A 20124-nucleotide genomic window follows, 5' to 3' on the forward strand; every position below is an offset into this window, starting at 1 on the left:
TTGGTTGTCTTAGATTAAAAAAAAAAACTTTTCGATTGTTTTATTCTTAATTCAGTAAATCAAAAAATAAAAAAATTTACTTAAGTTACTTAAGTTACTAAACATATAATATGTATGCAGCAGTTATTTCATAAAATCATGTTACGTAAAACAAACCAATGAAAAGAATGTTATTAACTTTGACAATGGCACGGTGAAAAGTCCATCGTAATAAAATATGGCTCCAAAAGAATCTTGAAAACAACTATTATAATAAATATATTATATTTGTCTGTTAATCAAAACATTTTTAGTGGTGATTGATACTTTTTGACCTATAGATAGTGCAATAATATACATTAATGAAACGTTTTAATTCGTAAGCTAAAGCTATTATATGTTTGTCAAATAAAATAATATATAAAATAAACATTTGCACACACATAAACGATAAGTGCATACAACTTAGTGCAGTGTATACACGCGAGCGTTTATTTGGAGTTTGGATGCCATAGAGGTTTAATGTGTGTAATCTACGTTTAAGCGAACGAACGTTTAGAATAACTAAATGATGTGTTTATAATATACTAATATGTTCACGTTTATTTGCATAGTTTAATTAAAACCGACAAAAACAAAACCGTTTTGGTCATAATAATACAATATATCGTTATTATTTTAAAGCACTGCAAAGGTTGAAAACTTTGAATGTGCTCAGCGTATGAACGTACATATACATACGTACTCTGATCGCTGTCGTGTAATAATAATGGTAAACGAATCGCACGCCTGTTAAGCCTGTTATTGGTCCTAATCCGGTACAATTACGTTCATGGAATTAGAGATACTAAATATTATATGGAGAAAATGAAGCAATAATCATAAATTTTCTTTTTCGCGTGTGAACTTAATTTTACATTTTTCACACATTGTTAACGTTGTAATAAACATTGTGGCAATAATGTGTACATATATCTACTAATCGTGGGTGAGTAAAAAAACAAAACATTATATTCTGGGCTGCAAAGTTTGTAACTACGAGACAAATTTAGTGTATGTTTTTAAATACCCGGCTTGCTGCTACAATGGTCGACGACCGTTTCGTATGTAAAAGAAAGTCACAAAAAAAAAAAAAAAAATTAATACGAATACGAGTTTAATTTATCGAAACGGAAAAAAATGTATTATATATATATATATACAGTATATAAACACGTGGCAATCATACGTCCCTTAGGAAATTCGTGAATCCTATGCCACCCGAGAGAAAAAATAACTTCGTGACCGACTGCAAACACGTCTTCTACGGGACGGAAAAAAAAATAATAACAAAACGCCCCGGCGGTATTTTCCGAGCAAACAAATTGCGTAAGTATTAAAAACAAAAAAAAAACCAACCTCAAAAGGCGGTGTATAGTGTTTTGTTATAATTGACGTTTTTCGTTTGGGCCGTACAAAGTTCTCTCTCGAATGCGGTTTAATTTGGACCTTTTGTCGTCACTTCACCCCCGACCCGGTTCGTGGGTTTCCGTTGAAATGCGGAATTTCTGCGATTTCCCGTTTGTGCTTCATACGAACACACACATACATGCACTTACTACTACAGTGTAGCCATCTCTCTTGGACGCCTGAATATAATATATGGTTTTCGGCACGAGAGCTAAATAGGTAGTCTTGCGGGGGTAGTGCAACTTGGCTGGTGAAGGATGACACCCCGAGAAAATCAAAAAGTCTGTAGCGCGCACACATACACACACACACACACACACACACACACACACACACACACACACACACACACACACACTGAGTATTATATATAATATGTATATGTATGAAAATACATGTTATATGCATATATATATATTATATAATATACGCATGTATCTAACTCGGATTACGCCTAGTTCTATTCTCACACGCACTTCGCACATACCCGACTTTAATACGTCTCGACGGACATACTACTCGACGTCACTATAATATATAATAATATGCAGCTGCCCTGCTGTGGTGTGATGTATATGTAGAACGGTTTGCAATTTCGGGACGAGCACACAAAACAAAATGCCGTTTTTGGAAGTTGGCTGTGTTATAAATGCATCCGCTATCCACACGTCCACACACGATAATAAATATTCCGGTTGGCTCGGTAGCAATTAAAATCGAAATTCTGTCCACAGACGAGTGCTATGTAATTATAACAATAATGTTAGGAAGAACGCAGTAGACGAATCATGTTTTTTTTGCTTATGATTCTCATCCTTAATGATAAATCGGTAAGCAGATGTGATTGGTATGTTCAAAATAGCAGGTAATATCATTATAACAGTTGCGGTTGTACTTTACAGAATTCCAGGTAAACTATTTCTGTGATTGGAAAACTATAATTGGCTTACGATTGTGTTACATGAAAAAATTCCAGAATTCCTAATGGTTTGTATTGTGGTGTGAGGTCGACTCCATAGTTTATTTTTAGTTACCGCCTGCTTTGGGGTTATTTCACCCTCTCCCCGTCTACAAAGTTAAAACTAGTTGCATTTATTTGAATGAAAGACGAAACCATATCAAAAAATGTATATAAAAATATCATCAAGAAAGAATTAAACTACCTAAAATCACTTGAACACATGCCCAATTTATGTTGTTGGAGGGAGGGAGGGGACTGTTGAAAATTTCGTTCTCAGGTGAGCTTTGAAGTCATACCATCGGCTGTTCTACATATAAGTAAAAGTACGACTCATCTCTATGTATTGCATCTTACCTAGTCCTTTTTTACTATTATATCAAACTCGTACGTTGCTGTGGGTTTGAACAGAATTGTAAAGTTTTTAATAATAGGTATTGAATAATCAATTAATTGATTAGCATTGAATTTAAAAGTTATTTTTAAGATAATCCGTGTACCAGTGCACCAAATGAGTTTTTCATCATATTAATATTTTTCGTTAATTACATATATTTTTTACCTCTGACCAAGATGCATGTTCTTTTATTATAAATAGATAATAAATATTTTATTTTATACAGACTTTCAACAAATTTTCATTATATTGTACATCAGGTTCCAAACAGTTTTACAATAATTTGACTTTGTTTTTGATTTCATATTTTTCGTGTAGTAACATCGCCTTTAGAAATAGTAAATTTGCTTCAAAAATTAATTTGTATTGGTTCATAAAAAAATTATGGATTTGGTTGGTACACTATGGGAGACACAAAAATAAGAATTCCCAAGAAATTTGTTTACTGTAATCTAATAATATCAGTTATATAAAAGTACAATATTATTGTTTTTATTTTCCACAAGTTTTTTTTTTACAGTTTATGAAAATAGTGCCTATCCCATTTGCCGCCGATTTATATTGCTATATTATCTGCAACAATTTTGTCTTCATAGCTAGATTGCCTACAAAGTTTATGTTGTTTGTACAATATAATAATAGCTACCTGCATAACCTACTATATTGTTTTTATATGGGTTTTCTGTAACATATAGCTTATTAGTCGTTAAAAATATGTTATGCTCACGATCTTTGGATGAATGATTAAACACCACGGTTTTGTGGATGGTCTGTTTTTGGTTTTCAAAGAATATTATACGGGGTTCGAAAAAAAACCAACAAGAGTTTCGCCAATTCCTTCAAGATGAGGATCTCGAATTAAAATGGTTAAACCGAGTTTGAACACTGCAGTACACATGCACACACACAATTTAGTTAATTACCTAAGCATATGCGTGTCACTGCAAGCAGTGTATATAATATCGTTGAGAAACTCGTCTATTCAAAGGCATGCACACACGACAACCTCACCTAAGTACACGTACAAACATGCATATTACATAACACAATGGAACCGCAGCTGAACAGTAGCGTAGGCATTTGGTCCTAAATTTTTGTCTGCAGACATACAATGTCCCGCATCAAACGTGAATGATGAATTGTAACAGCCGGAAAACTATAAAACAATGTGCTCGCAATACCTATCGTAATATTTTACTGTCAACGACGATGATGATTTTTTAGGCAGTGATCTAAATTCTAAACTAATACTATACACCGAATAATAATAATTATTATCACCTAATAAACATTGCATTTCTTGGTCGGGTCTTCGGATTAAGGGTAATTTCAGATTTTCTTAGCAATGAATAATAATAATTATAGTTTGTGTTATTTAAATATTTTATATAAGTGTCATTTTAATTTACAGTGATTAGTCTTATTTTTATTTCATACTAGCTAATCGTGAATTGGTTTTTTCGATCAACTAGATTTAGTTGTGTGACTGACCGTTGTAATATATCCCACATAACACGTATCTTACAACAACTAGGTCGTTGATTTTTGATATCCGAATTTTTTGGTTTCCGTTATATTCCAGGAACGACATTATATTATAACGGAGCTTATGTGTAGATAAATAATAATATATGTATATATACTATATTTTCAAGTGTGTTCGAACAGCAGAATAGTTACAAAAGTGGTTACTTGAAATATTATGGTTGTAGTATCCTCATCATTGATATTTGATAAATTGATGCTATTATAAAATATTATTGAAGAATAGAGCTATTAGAACTTAAGTATGTTTAATTTACTAATTATAATAGTAAGTGCCCAGTTAAATGTTAATCGCGCAAAACATAACGTATTTATATATATAATTTAAAATAACTAATTGTGATATTCAAACCTTTACAAATTAAATAAATATTTATAATAATAATAATAAATAAAAATCATATTTAATATAATCATATAAGTAATAATAATAATAATAATAATAATAAATATAAACACTGAAATTCTTAAGCATTCAAAATAAAATTTGCTTATTTCGCAGTATTTAACCCTAACCTAACCTGCCAAAGTGCTTGTAAATATTGGAGTTTATCAATGATTGAGCTCAATGAATATATTATTATAAGCTGAAACATTTTTATCAAAACTATTAATATATTTCCATATTAAAATATTAAAATATATTGTTTTTTAAAATGTATTCCAAAGAATTATGAAATAATTTTTAATATATCTATTGTTTCCCGCAATACAACAATTTGTGTAACCATTTTCATGAATAATGACTTTAAGATTCAATACTAAAAATAATAAATTACAAAATATAGTTTTAAATAATATTAATATGTTAAGAAATAATATCGACTTTTATTATTGAATGTAAAAATTGATAGATTTAGAAGCATAATATATCGTATATCCACTAACCACATACAACCATTATGGTTACTAGTATAGACTCTTCCCACACATGTCACCATACGTTATATATATATATATATATATTATATATATATATTAGAAATAGGAATGTCTTATCCGTATTATACATGTTACTGTGAATGTCCGCAAGGGTGAAAACTGACAGTCACCAGGTGAATGTTAACATACACCTAATAAATTGGTGAATGTTGAAAAATTAAAATAATACAGACATTTACGTTAGGGTTTTGGTCAATGTTAACATACAAAGCAAGGTTATGGTCTATGTTGACATAGGTAGGTACGTTATTAGCACATATAATATTGTAGTATTATAGTAGGTACTATAGTTGAATATATCACATATTATAAAATAGAAACAACATATTATTATGTTTAATTAAATCAAAAAATTATTATAATTATTATTAAACAATATTATACAATATTATATTTATATTATTATAAGGTGTTTAAATTATGATTATTTTATATTATTACTTATTACAGCATGACAAACTGTCATGCCAATGTGTACTACATAAAATGGCAACATTTCTACAGCTACACTTTTTTGTAGATATAATTTTTTATCCAGATTAATAAGAGTAGTTGGGTAAGGTAATAAAACATTTTATCGAAATTATCAATTTGTACCATACCTTATACTGCAGCATAGGTACCTACTAGATAGTATGTATAAGATACTATTTTTTAATTGTGACCCTTCCGTTATTCCTAAATTAGATTAAAATATAATATCAGAATTACCAACATTCAACAATGTCGTAGTATAAATTTCGACATTAACTTTTTTTTTTTTTCCTATGGTATCGAGGACCGGAGAAGGAACTATGTTGCCAATACTTCTCCTCCGGCCCCCATTGTTTATGCTTTTTCGACATTAACTAGTGAATGTTTACTAAAATCACAAATTTAATCAATAAGCAAACATTCACCTATGATTTTTTTGTACGACGACATTAACCGGTGACTGTCAGCATTCACCAACTGCGGACATTCACAGTAACATATACATTACCTCTCAGAAGAAAACCCTTCCTAAGATCAGAAAAACGAAATAACACGAATTTATATACTCCGAATTACTAAATTATTAGGTTTCGTTTTATTTTTCATTCAACCCTAATTTTATTAATCGAGATAATATATTTTAAACCTAATGTACTCTATATAATATATTTTACGCGAACGCCTTAAATTCAAATTTTTTATCATGTATTTTTTTTTTTTTTTTGTCATTAAAATATAATCTTACATTTGTATATATATTTTCACAGAGCATTATTTGTGAACAGTTAATAAATATAAAAGAGAGAAAAAAACAATCGCATTTGCACTCAAGTGCTTTGGTAAGTACATGGAAATATCGTTGTTCATTATTTTGTTATAATCATGTACGCTTTGTAATAACTACCCTATATATAAATACCATAATTTCACTGTATTATTTATTTTTGTCATTTGCACATGATTTATAAGAACAAAATAATTTGTGCTACATTATATTTAATGTAGGTCTATTTTTTGGTTGAAAGAACAGTTGTATTTAATATTTATCAAAGTAAAATAAACAATAACAAGATGTGGATGATTGAAGGCACTAATAAATTAAAATTACACGTAACGATAATAATAATAAATATTATCATTTTAATAAAGTCCAATGCTGAGTATGAATCAATAGTGATTTTTTTTTTTATTCAACAAACTAATTAAGGACTGGTATTGTATATAGCTACAATGGTTCGAATAAACGTTTAGCGTAGTAATTAAACGAGTAAGCATTGAAGCAAGCTTTTTCGAGATAAATTAAACTAAATTCTATTCGGAATTAAAGACGTTTCTACGAGGAAAACTTTAGCGTTTAATTTTTAACACAACAAAACTTCTATCACACGTTTTGCATTACGTTGTTTAAGACCTTTTAGCGACTGATTATACTTTTGTCTGGTGGCCACCGCTGGCCTTAACGATCGAGTAGTAATACCATTGTTATTATTATTTTATTATTGTTATTATGAGTATTATACTGGCACAATAAAATTGACATCGCCTAATTTCGATTTACAACTTATGTACTAAATATTATAATGCGTATAATATTTTATTAAAATATAATCGTATTTTATTTTTTCAATATCAGTTGTTGAAACTCATGACTCTAGTGAGTGCCTAATAAAAGTAACTAAGAATAACTAAATAATAATATTTATTATTATAAGTTATAACAATATTGAAATTCAGCTTTAATGGTATTAAATTGTCTACACGAAATGTCATTTTACATAAAAAATAACATAAAACCGAAAATACCAGACACGACGACTTTTGATCGATCGCGTCGATATTGTCTGAAATCCAAATATTATTAAATGGAGTTGAAATAAAAACGATGCTATTACGGTGACGTTATTGGCAAGGAAGGCGGAGTGGGATTCGATACGTGTATGAAATAATAAGAATATTATAATAATGTCGTAACGGACCTCTACCGATTTCGATCGATTACGTCAATTTAGTTGGAACTCAGATTTGCTATGAATAATCAAGATGCGTTATAGACACCATTGGCGCGGAGATGATTTGTTTTGTATTTCGATAAACTGGGCACAGTATAGTGTCAGTTTAAGACGACACAATACGCGCGATTATTGTAGAATATTTATAGCATATTTTCGGAAATAGGTTCGGAATATTATTTAGGATATGATAAACGAAATAATAATAAATAAACCCCGACGATACTGCACGCATAGGCAGGTGTTATAAAAATAAAAAAGACGATGTGGATTCGATGGGTTTATAATTTATTCAAATGCAATGGGAGTCTGCTGCAGTAAGTCGATGTGAAACATAACGCTCGGCCACGCACACACTCATAAATGCATTGTTTAGCTTTATTAGATATTATGTTTGTGTGTGTTTTGTTTGCTTATTCATTGAATCGCTTTAGCTATTTTTCCTTTTTCGTACCCTGCACCCGCCGCCACCTTATAACATCCGCAAATCGTCAGGTCGGCTGTACCCCGCGATGCCGTCGGTAATTACTGAACAGCACGAAACCGTTTAAATAGTATGTGTACGGTTAATCGTGTGCCCGGACCCCTACCGAGTGTGTGTTGTCACTACCACAAACCCACTCTTCTCCAACCACGCGGACACTGTGAAAATTGCGTTTATGACTCGCTCGGGGTTTTGAGCATAAATAGGTGTATAAAATTATTTTCTTTTTTCTTTTGCACCCACTCTTCATCACCTTGACTGCCGTTAAAAAGTTCCACCGGTCTCGCTTACCAATTAAAACTTAAGCTTATTTTTATTACCGTCCGTTGTGCAGGCTAACGGTATGAAAAAAAAAAAATGAAAAATTTAACAGTCTTTTTTCTGTTTTTTTTTTTTTTTTTTTTTTAATCGTTAATTTAGTTTTTAACAGTTTTATGCGTGTCTATCGATGAACTAAACATCCACGAGTGGATTATATTATTATAAAAATATATTACGTGATAAACATTAAACTATCAAGTGCTAATGATGGATCCAGGGGTAGAAAAAATAGTATTCGTACCCACACCCCTCCGAAAAAAAAATAATCGTAGTTACGTATTGTATGTATTAGGTTAATAAGTAATATATAGCATATTTACATTTTTTAAATTTAAATCGTCCTCAAATAATAACAAAGCATGTAAACTATATTGTTCAAAAGTAATTTAGAACACTCTTAATTCTGCACGAAATTCATTGATCGAAGAATAATAATTATGATTAGTACAACATTTTATGATAATACATAAATATATAATATATTTTTATATTGGGTCATAAGACTTGTCATGCGTCGGTTAGTATTTTTGCAGCACATTGAATATCTCAAAAGTGTAATGTTAGTTTCTATATATTTATACGTAAGAGTAATACATCTATTTTTGGGGGGAAATGGGTCGAAGCATAGTATAGTCATATAAATGTATTATAAATGTATTATGAATACTTGGATTTTTGTTTTTAAAACACTATATTCGTCGCCCGAAAAGCGTGGAAAAAATTACTTCTTCAAATTTTGAGTTATAAGTATATACGTCGGTAATATGTGTATTAAAATGTTCAAAACAATTTATTATCAACTAAATAATTTATATTTTAGAAAAAAAAGAGGCTGTCATTTTAAAAATAGAAGTTTAAATATTGTCACATGAACTTCCTTTAGTAATATAAAAAATCACGAGAACTTAAAAATATTATCATCTTTATAAGTACCTGTATACATATTTATAAATTCTAAATATCAAAATTTCAATAAATAAATTATTAAATGTAAAAAATTGGTTAGGCAGGGAAGAGCAAACTTATTGAAGCGCATAATACATATAACGATATATTCAAATTAAAAACTGAATGATAGAATACTGTGGTCAATGTTTTACTTATATTATAATACAAGTATAATATTATGTAGAAGATCATTAAACGACAAATACCAACGATATCATTATTTTATACTCACATGTATAACTCTTGAGTAGGTACACATATCTATACGAGACAGAAAATCGCCCGTGTAGTTGAGTTTGATAAACATATGCGTATAATAATAATGTATAAAGGTTCATTCTTTTAATGTTGAAAACTCATCATTATTTTTAATAATAAAAATGTTTTAAATACATTTTTTAAACATAATTTTAACTCATTACAAAACAAAATTATTTTAAAATAAATCAAGTTTTTTAAAATTATATTTCATTATTGTTTTTAATTTTAAATTAAATGATATTATTAAGTTTTTATTTAATTAGAACAATATTTACAATAATATCGACAGATTGAAATCGATTTAAAATTAGTATACCTACTAAGTCAATTGGTTATAATTATTTAAAGTTTAAATGTTGAGTGGAATAGGTATCGCAGAGCAGAAGTGCCTACAAAATGGCAGTCCATCCACTAGTAAACTCATCTAAACTGTATGCACTTATATAAGTTATAATAGTTATAACTTATAAGTTAATACTATAATCAACTAATCACTAACAAACTGATTTTTAAACATTGAAATTCCTTGAAAAATACACTGCAGGTTAAGGTAAAATTATATGGTTTTATAAAAATTTTAAAACAAAAACTCATTAGTTAATTGACTAATTAACTTAGTTGTTCAAAAGTAGTTTCTCATGATCTAGTTTGTGTTTAAAATTAACATTATACGGTCTGCTAGTTAGTCGACGATATTTCAATAATTTTCCGTCGTCGATGAACTGCAAGTTGGTGATAATAATAATAATAATCGCATGGCAGTAGTATATACAATATACATATTATCAGAGTTGAATCGTTCTTGTGTAGGCCGTGGACAGGCGTTGTCAGCATACGTAATATGGGAAACTTGGGCAATAATGATTATTGTAAGAGTGCGGTTCGCGAGACACTGCTGTAGTTAGACGAGGACAATTAATAAATTGCTTTAATTATATACTGTCGTAATTGCACGTTCCTTACCTTATGGAATTGACACGGTGACAAGTTTAGTATTTAAACTTAGCACGGCAGCTGCAAGTGTACTTAACTATCAATACATATTTGATATTATTATGTACTATGACTGTCAGCGTGGGGATCGAAACCTAGAAAAACAGATAACCGGGTTTTTCCAAGATGGGATTCAGGAAGGTTCTTGTTCGAGGGTCAATGATGGGTGGGATTCGGTAGGATATGCGTGCATACAAATCCTGGTCTTCTCGTGATCACGCGTGTGTGGAGGCATGTTATCCTCAGCTCTCACGTGCGACCGATCGTATGATTTACAATAACTTTACAACGCATAATAGAAATGATAAACTCTAGAAATTTACCGAATTCAGTGGAAATCTGTAATATTGACACTCAAGGAACCATGAAAAATTGATCACAGTAAAAGTTAGTTAGAACAACCAAAATTTAAAATAAATTTATCAGAAAACAGTAAATGAACATTATATTATATTTCAATCACAAAATATTTTCTCAAATTAGATATGTATTCTAATAAAAAGTAAAATGTATAAAATTATTGTTATTTTTGTATAGGTATTCTTCTTCTTCTTCTTTTTAATCGCCTTCTCGTTATTTTTTTGTATATATAGTTTTTTATTTATTATAAAAACATGTCCCGGTTTTGTTTCTAATTTTAAAGTTTGCTTTTCAACTTTTATTATTGATAAGAGATAACCATATCATTTTACAAGATAATTTAATATTTTACTTATCTTGAAAAATTGTTCTCGTCGTGAATTGTCAAGATTAAATCCGTTATCAATATTATAATAAGTTATTTACTTAAAATTCACTAAAAATAAATCTAACGGCATCCAAATGGAGTTATTAGAAGAACAACCGATGAAAATTAGTATATAAACCATAAGACTTTACTTGCAATTTTAATTTTAGGTATTTCAATCAGGTTCCTAATATCTATCTTACACTGTGGTGTAATTACCGTAATAAAATAAAACAAGGAATTGCAATATAGACTTGTTGTATAGTTAGGTGACGCAATAATTGTCGTATGGTCTTTATTTTTTTAGCTCCACGCTGTTTAATATTAAAGTAATATAATATTTATTTTAATATTTTTTTCCATCATTTAAACGCCTATAAAAACCTATATTTCATTGGATACGCTAGAGAAAAACTAATAATACGTTCAATATAATTCAATCATAACATCTCATAATATAATAATAATAATCTAATTATGGAGCTCTTTAAATGCCGATCTAGGAATACGCGTAGTTTCTAGGTATCGTATTTGAGTAGTATTATCTGTTTTAATAATATTATAGTGTTAAGCTCTAAAAGTAAATATAACTATGTTGTACTCACCTCGAGTGGTAAAGCAAAACGCAATCGCTGCGATCACAACGGCGAGTCGGACGATTTTGCTCGTCCGACCGTGTCCCTTCGGCATCGGAGCCGCCCGCATGTCTGGCGAAGGGCCTATATAATTATAGTCGTAAATCGTTCAAGTCAACCGAACTTGCGTGACGTTCTCGTCGCCGGCCTAGACAGTTATCGTGGTCGGTCGTTGTCCGACCGAACCAGTCAAGTCACTGTGGTCAGATATGTCTGTATCGGTGTCTGCTGCGCACATTGTATTCTTCCTGACCGCCTGTTGGACACAAAAACAAAAGCGAAAAACTATAAAACATAAAACGTAACAATCACACAAGACAATTTGATGTTTTGAGTACTGCAATGATTGGATGTGAACATGTGGGTGACACAAAAATGTTCACCGAGATGATTGTATATTATGAATTATGTATGGTCTAAATTGACTAAATCACGTTGTTAAGGTTCTGTGATATCATCGAACGCGCGGTTACGTAATTTATTATATTTTTATTTCACTATATTTACTTGAAATTTATTCCTCGTATTGTAAGCAATTAAAACAGTTCCCGCTGTTGTCGCGTAAGCCTAAACTGCTTACACCAAGTGAAAAATAACTAAACTCCAACAAAAAATCGTTTCCCGTGTAAATTACTTTCCTTTTATTTATAGCGTTTTTATGTAACGTCGTAACGAATATAATAGGTTTAAACGTATACTCGAGCATAATAACATACTTATGTGTTTGCGAAAAGTCCAATTTTTCTTTGCTGACGATTGATTGTCATTCCTTTTTATTATATACGTAATATATTATATATAATAATATAATGATATGCTACCTTTACATTTTTTTAACAAAAGTATATATTGCATAATAAATTGTATTTCAATTTCAATCGATACATTTTAGTATTAAGATATTGTTGCGTATATCTCACGGTTTTTTCTTTCTCGGTTTGTTATGAAATATTTTAAAAATATCAACTATTTTTTATGAGTATTTTAATAGTTATATTATAATATAAAGCATATTTTTCTTCACCCTCGCATGAATATGGTCAGCATGACCCATTATTTCTCAAAGAATAAAAATTAGTATTTTATACACAATCTATTAGAAAATAGTACGTTAAGAATACTGATGTATAAAGACAACCGTAAATAAATAATATACTTCGGGGTCTGATATGGCACGGTAGTTGATAGTAGTCACTTATTCGTAATGATTAATCTTCATAATAATATGTACTTAAGACAAAAAACACGATCGGGACTAATAAGAATAAAAATAAAGTAAAGAACAACTTTAGGGTCACAAGTTGGTTCGCCTGAGAGTGTGACGGGATGTCCTTAAGTACATGGCTCATAGATTTTTCTTAGTCTAAGTATTTCCGCATATTATACTTATCTCTATAGTCTATTTTACGTTTATCAGTTAATCTGTAAGTACAATCTTTTTGAAATAAATGTAAACGATATGAAGGGTTAGAGAAAAAAACTAAAAAAGTTGAAAAATTAAAATGTCAGTAAATACCTCAGAACAAATCGAAATATTTTAAAAATGTTATCAAATATAGAAAATGCCTATATAAATATTCAGTGAAAATTTAAATTGTCTACGATAATTTGTTTTAGAGTTACACCAAAATAAGAAAATCGCTAAATGTGAAATTCAGTGAAAATCCAAAAATTGTTGTAAAAATTTTAATTTCAAACGCTCATAAAAATTTAATTTGATTTTTGGTGGATATATATTTTATGATAAAGGTTGACAAAATTGTAAGAAATCTTGTATTAAGTTTTCAAATTTTAGATTTGAAAAAAAAATTTTATGTATTTCTAGCTTAAAATAATTTGCGAATTTTCGTGATTTTTACGTATTTTGTCGAAATTCAAACTTTGAATGCTTATAAAAAAAACTTGTGACTATGTGATCGAAAATTGTATATTATGCTTATAAATTGCATGGTGGATAGAATATACTTACATAAATATTTGGTGAAAATTTCATGTATCGATGGTCATTTGTTTTAAATAAGTTACATCAAAAACCAAAATCGATTTTGTCGAAAACTGATTGTGTATAAAAATTGCCGTTTTTTTCCTTAATTTTTAGTTTTTTTATCCCGATTATTTAGAAAATTATTGAGAATTTTTTACTTTTGACCCCCCAAAGTACCGATTAGATTCACTAAGGTACTAAAGTCGAAAATCGAAGCATTTTTACTGCCCGAAAACGTGATGACAGACACAAAAAAAATCACACACACATCATAATAAAATCAATACATTCCTCACTCTGCTCAGAATCTAAAATAGTGATTATGAATCTATTTATAACATATATTAACCTTTTTCTCTGTTATAATATTTTTGAATGATTATGTTTATTTTATTCGAATATCTATCTTTTTACTTAGCAACTATTACTTCGCTATCATACTTTCGCTAGATCCAATCAATTATATGCATGTTACACTTTGAATAATTTTTAAAATATTAGAATAGAAGAATGGAATATTATGTTTTTTTTTTTATTGATTTTTGTTTTTATTAAATTCAATTTCCGTATTATTTGTCATCTAAACTTATTATTATTTTTTGGAAAATGGATAACATTTAGTAATAAACATAAATAATAAAGATACCATCGGCTAAGTTTGAAAGTATTTAAAAAACTGAAGACAAAAAAAAAATTAAATAAATAATAATTAAAACAAAAGATAGTGTGGGCAGCCACGCTTGAGTCAGTGTACAGAAGGTGGGTGGAATATTATGATAATGCCTATTTAATAATATCGTTAAATATTTTATTTATATAGAATACATTTTTTAATGTTAAACAATTTTGAATTAATGAAAAGGTTTTCTTGCCGTAACCTGGCCTTGGTATGCTTTGGTGTTTAATCAAAATTATTAATTACACACGATGAAAACAATACATGTATTGTTTAGAATGCGGACAGTATAATGCTTGTACAGTTTCTCATGACGTATCAAACCTATATTAATATATAAAGTATTGTTTGTGCGCAACATTGCATCTAGTTGAAAATCTTCATGATAGCAAATCCACAGTTATACTTCAGTGCACACGAACCATCTTGTGTATTCTGTATGGGGAACAAAAATAATTAATTTCACGAATCGCAAATATCAGCTGCAGTCTTATTTTAAGTCGAGAATATTATGTTGTATATTTGACATCGTATACGATAAATTATTATACATATAATACTCGGTTAACACACATTGCATGTATTTACATATTGTTTTAAAATTAATTTTCAAGCGGTTTAAATTTGATTTTATCATATTCCATATAAATACGCAACGACACGATTGGAGCTGTGTACCTGTGTACAGTAGCATAATATTGAAGCTTTTTAGTTATTGACCACTGTAACCCATAAATGCAAATCCTACATTATAAAATATTATAGTTTTTACAAAACGAAGACTAGATAATATGACAATAATACAAAAACATATTTTCCATTCTTGATTTTGACACGCCAAAATTGTCAGACAATATATCTACTGAATAATGCAATTATTTACAGTTAAATAGAAAGTTCTCATTTTAAAAATAGAAGTTTATACCTATCTCCACAGTATACTTTTTAATTAAATAGTATTATTGATTATAAACACTATATTAATTTCATAATTAATATAAGTAAAAAAAGAATCTTAAAAATTTGAAAGTCATACGATCATAAAGTTTATTTAGAAAGTACATGTAGATTTTGTATAAATGCATTGTTGAAAAAAAAATAGGGAATGATTATATGTATGATGAATCACTCTGTATGATTTAATATAATATAAAATTGTTTATACAAATAATATGATATTTGTTTGCTGTTACAGCCTTCAGCTATAACAAAAACCAAATTAAATGTATATAGGAAACACTTTGATTTTTAACGAATAACCAATAGCTTTTCGTGGAAACACTGTTAGATTAACCCATGTATATACGTTTATACACCTTTTCAGCTTTCATGATGACTAAGTGAATTATATAATTAAGTTTACAAATAATAGGTGTTTTTACATTATTGATAGGTATACAATATACATAATATAAAAATTGTTTTTTTCTTTTTTGGCGTTGTGTTTATGTGTGCGTTTCAATCACACTTATAGAACGTGGACAATGTTAGCAAAATATCTTGTACGTGTATTTTCAATATTGTACCGGTGCGTCTACGCATTTTTTGTAACTGAAATACGCTATTCATAATAATATATACTATTATTATAATTATTATAGTTATAATGGTAATATTATTAGAACATAATAATATAATATATAATATGTGCTTTTATAACTTCCTACTAAATTAGCTCTATGCTTAGTATATACGTAATTATTCAATTTGTCTTCAAAATTCAAAAATTATGTGTATACAATATCATATTGCTACTGACCACATTTTTTGCATTAGAACAGGACTGCTTTTATACAATAATTTTATTAATATACATAAATAATTGTGAACGTTACCGACCGAGTGTTGATTATAATATGATATCAAAGCACAAAACGATATTGCATGCAAAGCGTATGGATATAAGGCAGTAATACAACTATGCATGCTTATAGAAGCAGCTGTTGTATGTAATATTATTAATTTAAGTATGTGGACTGTCGGACTGATGTGTATGTATACGCATATAATAATCGTTGTACCATATATTATATTGCACTTACATTCAAAAGCGGTCGGTCGGACACGAGTTTTTAGTTAGGTTTTCTAGTTGCGAGAGTCTTCGAATATCACGACAAAGGTCAAAGCTTAACCTAACCAACGAGAACGACAGTTTCTCGAAGATTCGCACAATATAATATATTATACTCGTCCGGAACATCAATCTGTCAAAGATGGTACGACACGCGTCTTGCCGTCACGCGAAGGCGAATCGTCTCTACGTAACCGTGTCGTCAGTGTCATCGCAGTAGCCCTCGACGTTGTTGCAGCTCTCGACGAACGGTCTCGCGAAAGGTCGTCTTCCATACGTGATAGACAATATGCAATAACATACGTCGAGTCCTACACCCACAAGCTCGTGTGTGTGTGAATTTTAATTCATTCTCAGTCGAATGATAAACGACCGAAGGAGATACATAGATATATATATATGTATATATATATTATTTATGTGTGTGTGTGTGTATATTTCATTATACTCCGCATATACGACTAGTGTAATTACAGCTCTCGTCGGTTTCAACCCTCCCCTACTCCCTCTGCTCCACACTTCTGGTGGTAAATACCGACTACAACGTCCAAACGAAAATGCTCACTATAATATAATATAATATATTATATATATATATATATACATTTCGAGCACACCGTACAGTGACGACGGTACAGACCGTGAAGTATCTAAGCTTAACGTACATCACTGGAATGTCCGAAAAACAAGCATTCATTTCCGAAGTTGAGTACACAACACGATAAAATGTAAAAAACTGTAGCGTAGTGTGCGATAAAATAATACGTAGAGCTTGGATTTAAATGCCATAAAAATATTGACAAGTATTCTGCAATTATAAAATTGCCTTTTTGACACAATAGCACCCTTAAAAAATTACCAACAATTTGTATTCAGACTCGTAACTACTCGAATGATAAGAAAACCGAAAATGATGGTAAGAAAATGTTAACTCTTTTACCTTTATCCATCTTAACTAATCTAACAATAATACGAAAAGGAAATACCATACTTGGACACGAATTATAAATCTGCAGTAAGTATATTGAAAACAAAAGACAATCAAAGAATAATAATAGTTTATTATAGGCCATTGTTTATATTAAGATTTAGGTCCCACAAACATTTTATTTTTAAAGAATTATGTCTTGGCAATTATTCCGTTCCTTGCAGTCACTGCTAGTGTTTTGTGTGTAATAAAATAAATGTATCATTATTATGGTGTATACTTCCCACCTATCTTCCACTTAACACATAATATTACATATTAGAAGTATCTTAACTTTTGTTAGTTGATAACGTAATTTCAATGAAAAATGTATATAGTCTACAGAGGCTTTAAAAAGTTAGCCTGATGATGGGTATGGGTGGAGGGTGTGGGAGGTATAACCCTCTATAACACTGGTCACTTTGGTCAACATAAATCTAAAGCTCTCCAATACATTTAACCTAAATTGCGCCTATGTAAAGTAGCATCGATATTTGAACATAAAGTGTTACAATGTTTTATTTTAATTTTACATAGTACTTATATAAAACAGGTATTATAAAGAAAATCGTTCGTTGCACTTATTATTATTATGCGGTTGACCGATCTCCATAAATAATGATAATGATAATAATTTTGCACGAGGTCCGTTAACGTTTCGTTTTTTCAGCTAAACCATTGTTCGATGGGAAAAATAAACGTGAAAACTTGACAAATGTAAAATGGCGAGAGGGGTTGAACTTTCGTGTGCGCGGTATGTTGTTGGGGGGGGGGGAAGGGTCGAGGCGATGTCGATGTGTTTTGGTCGCACGTTGCGTGTGTCGGAAACGGCCACTTTGTTGGCGATGTTTTTTTTTTATACGATACACAATAATATACATATTATTAAATAGTGGATAGGTATATTTTATATAATAAGCTTCCGTGCCGAGGATTGGAAACTTATCCACCACAATATTATATCCGGGCACCTAAATACCGGCTCCTTGGACGTGGGGTGTTTCCTTCCAGCGGCGTCGCCAGCGATAAAGTAGACTCCGAGGGAAATGCCAACTTTTCACGCTAAGAAAAAAGAAAAAGAAAGAAAGAAAGGTAGAGAGAGGGTAACTGTGCCGATATGAGCAACGTAGGTAGAGATCGCGCGTAAAAAAAAATCCTGCTAACAGATGGAAAAAAAAAGTGGAAACGAGTGTGCATAATATAATAATGTTATATCTTATTACTGTTATTATACGTAGGTTTTACGTGCCATGTACGAATATAATAAATGCGCTTACCAAACATACTGATGCAATAATAATATACACGTACGTGTGTGTATAATATGAATATCATGATAATTCCGGTAATTGAAAAAAACAACGAATTACAAATAATTTATTAGGTAACGAAACGTTTCCCATACATATTACATTGCCGTATAGAATTCAATGTGTAGATAATATTAAATATGTTATCTTTCTTTAATATTTTTACAATACGATAATATTATACATTATTATTTATTATAGAACCGTATAGAAGGTATAAAAAAGAAATACTACACACGCGTTGCGCCGTGCGATATGTGCCCCCGACCAGTGAAACAAAACCAAATATATTATTATTCTCATTAATGCGTTTTCTATACTTTTCTGTTCGTTTAAAAATTTGTGTTTATAAGAACATATATTCACCGTTTATGTGTATTATTATTATTTTACTTATAATACACTCTTACTGCACAACCCTATCGGATTATTTCAAAGTGAATTTAAATTAAAAATTAAAGAAAAGCAATATAGTCTGTTACATGCTTTTGCATGATTTGTGTGTCCAGCGTGTGCAGTAAAATAATATCGTGTCCATGTGGCAAACGTAAACCTATATCATAATTAAATATGTTTTCTTAATATTATAAATTATTTGTTTGCACCCAATATAAAATTATATTTTATTCAGATACCTCGTTTAATAACGAGTGAAATTTTGTACAGAACGTGATCCAAAAGAACCAGAAAAGTATCCCTATTCTGCAAAATAAGTTTAAAATGTACACATGGAGTAAATATCTGTTATTATGGTCAGTGTTTTTTAAAAATCAGAATTCAATCATTTGAAACGTATATAAAACGGTCAAGAGAAGAGACGGTGAGTCAGTGTTTATTTCCACGAATAATATAATGTTATTTATTTTTTGTCGGTATTAAATAATAATTATTAACTATAATTTTTTTTTTTTTTATTTTGAGGTAAAGGCTTCAACATCAAAAGGTTATTAGCCTAAAGTTATAACATTAGTGTACAAGATAATATAATATATAC

General features: G+C 29.8%; 1 protein-coding gene across 2 annotated transcripts in view; it reads right to left on the reverse strand.

Moving 5' to 3' along the window:
• DIP-beta (Dpr-interacting protein beta) overlaps positions 1-20124 on the reverse strand; it is a 217546-nt gene that overhangs the window by 127040 nt on the left and 70382 nt on the right. For both annotated transcript variants that reach the window (XM_015509734.2, XM_015509726.2), the window contains exon 2: positions 12093-12378. In XM_015509734.2, the coding sequence (XP_015365220.1) occupies positions 12093-12192 (100 nt within the window). In that variant the 5' untranslated portion in view covers positions 12193-12378. The remainder of the gene's footprint in view (positions 1-12092; positions 12379-20124) is intronic.

Source organism: Diuraphis noxia, unplaced genomic scaffold (assembly GCF_037042655.1).
Source record: "Diuraphis noxia isolate RWA-SAM2 unplaced genomic scaffold, SU_Dnox_SAM2 contig0002, whole genome shotgun sequence".
NCBI lineage: Eukaryota > Metazoa > Arthropoda > Insecta > Hemiptera > Aphididae > Diuraphis > Diuraphis noxia.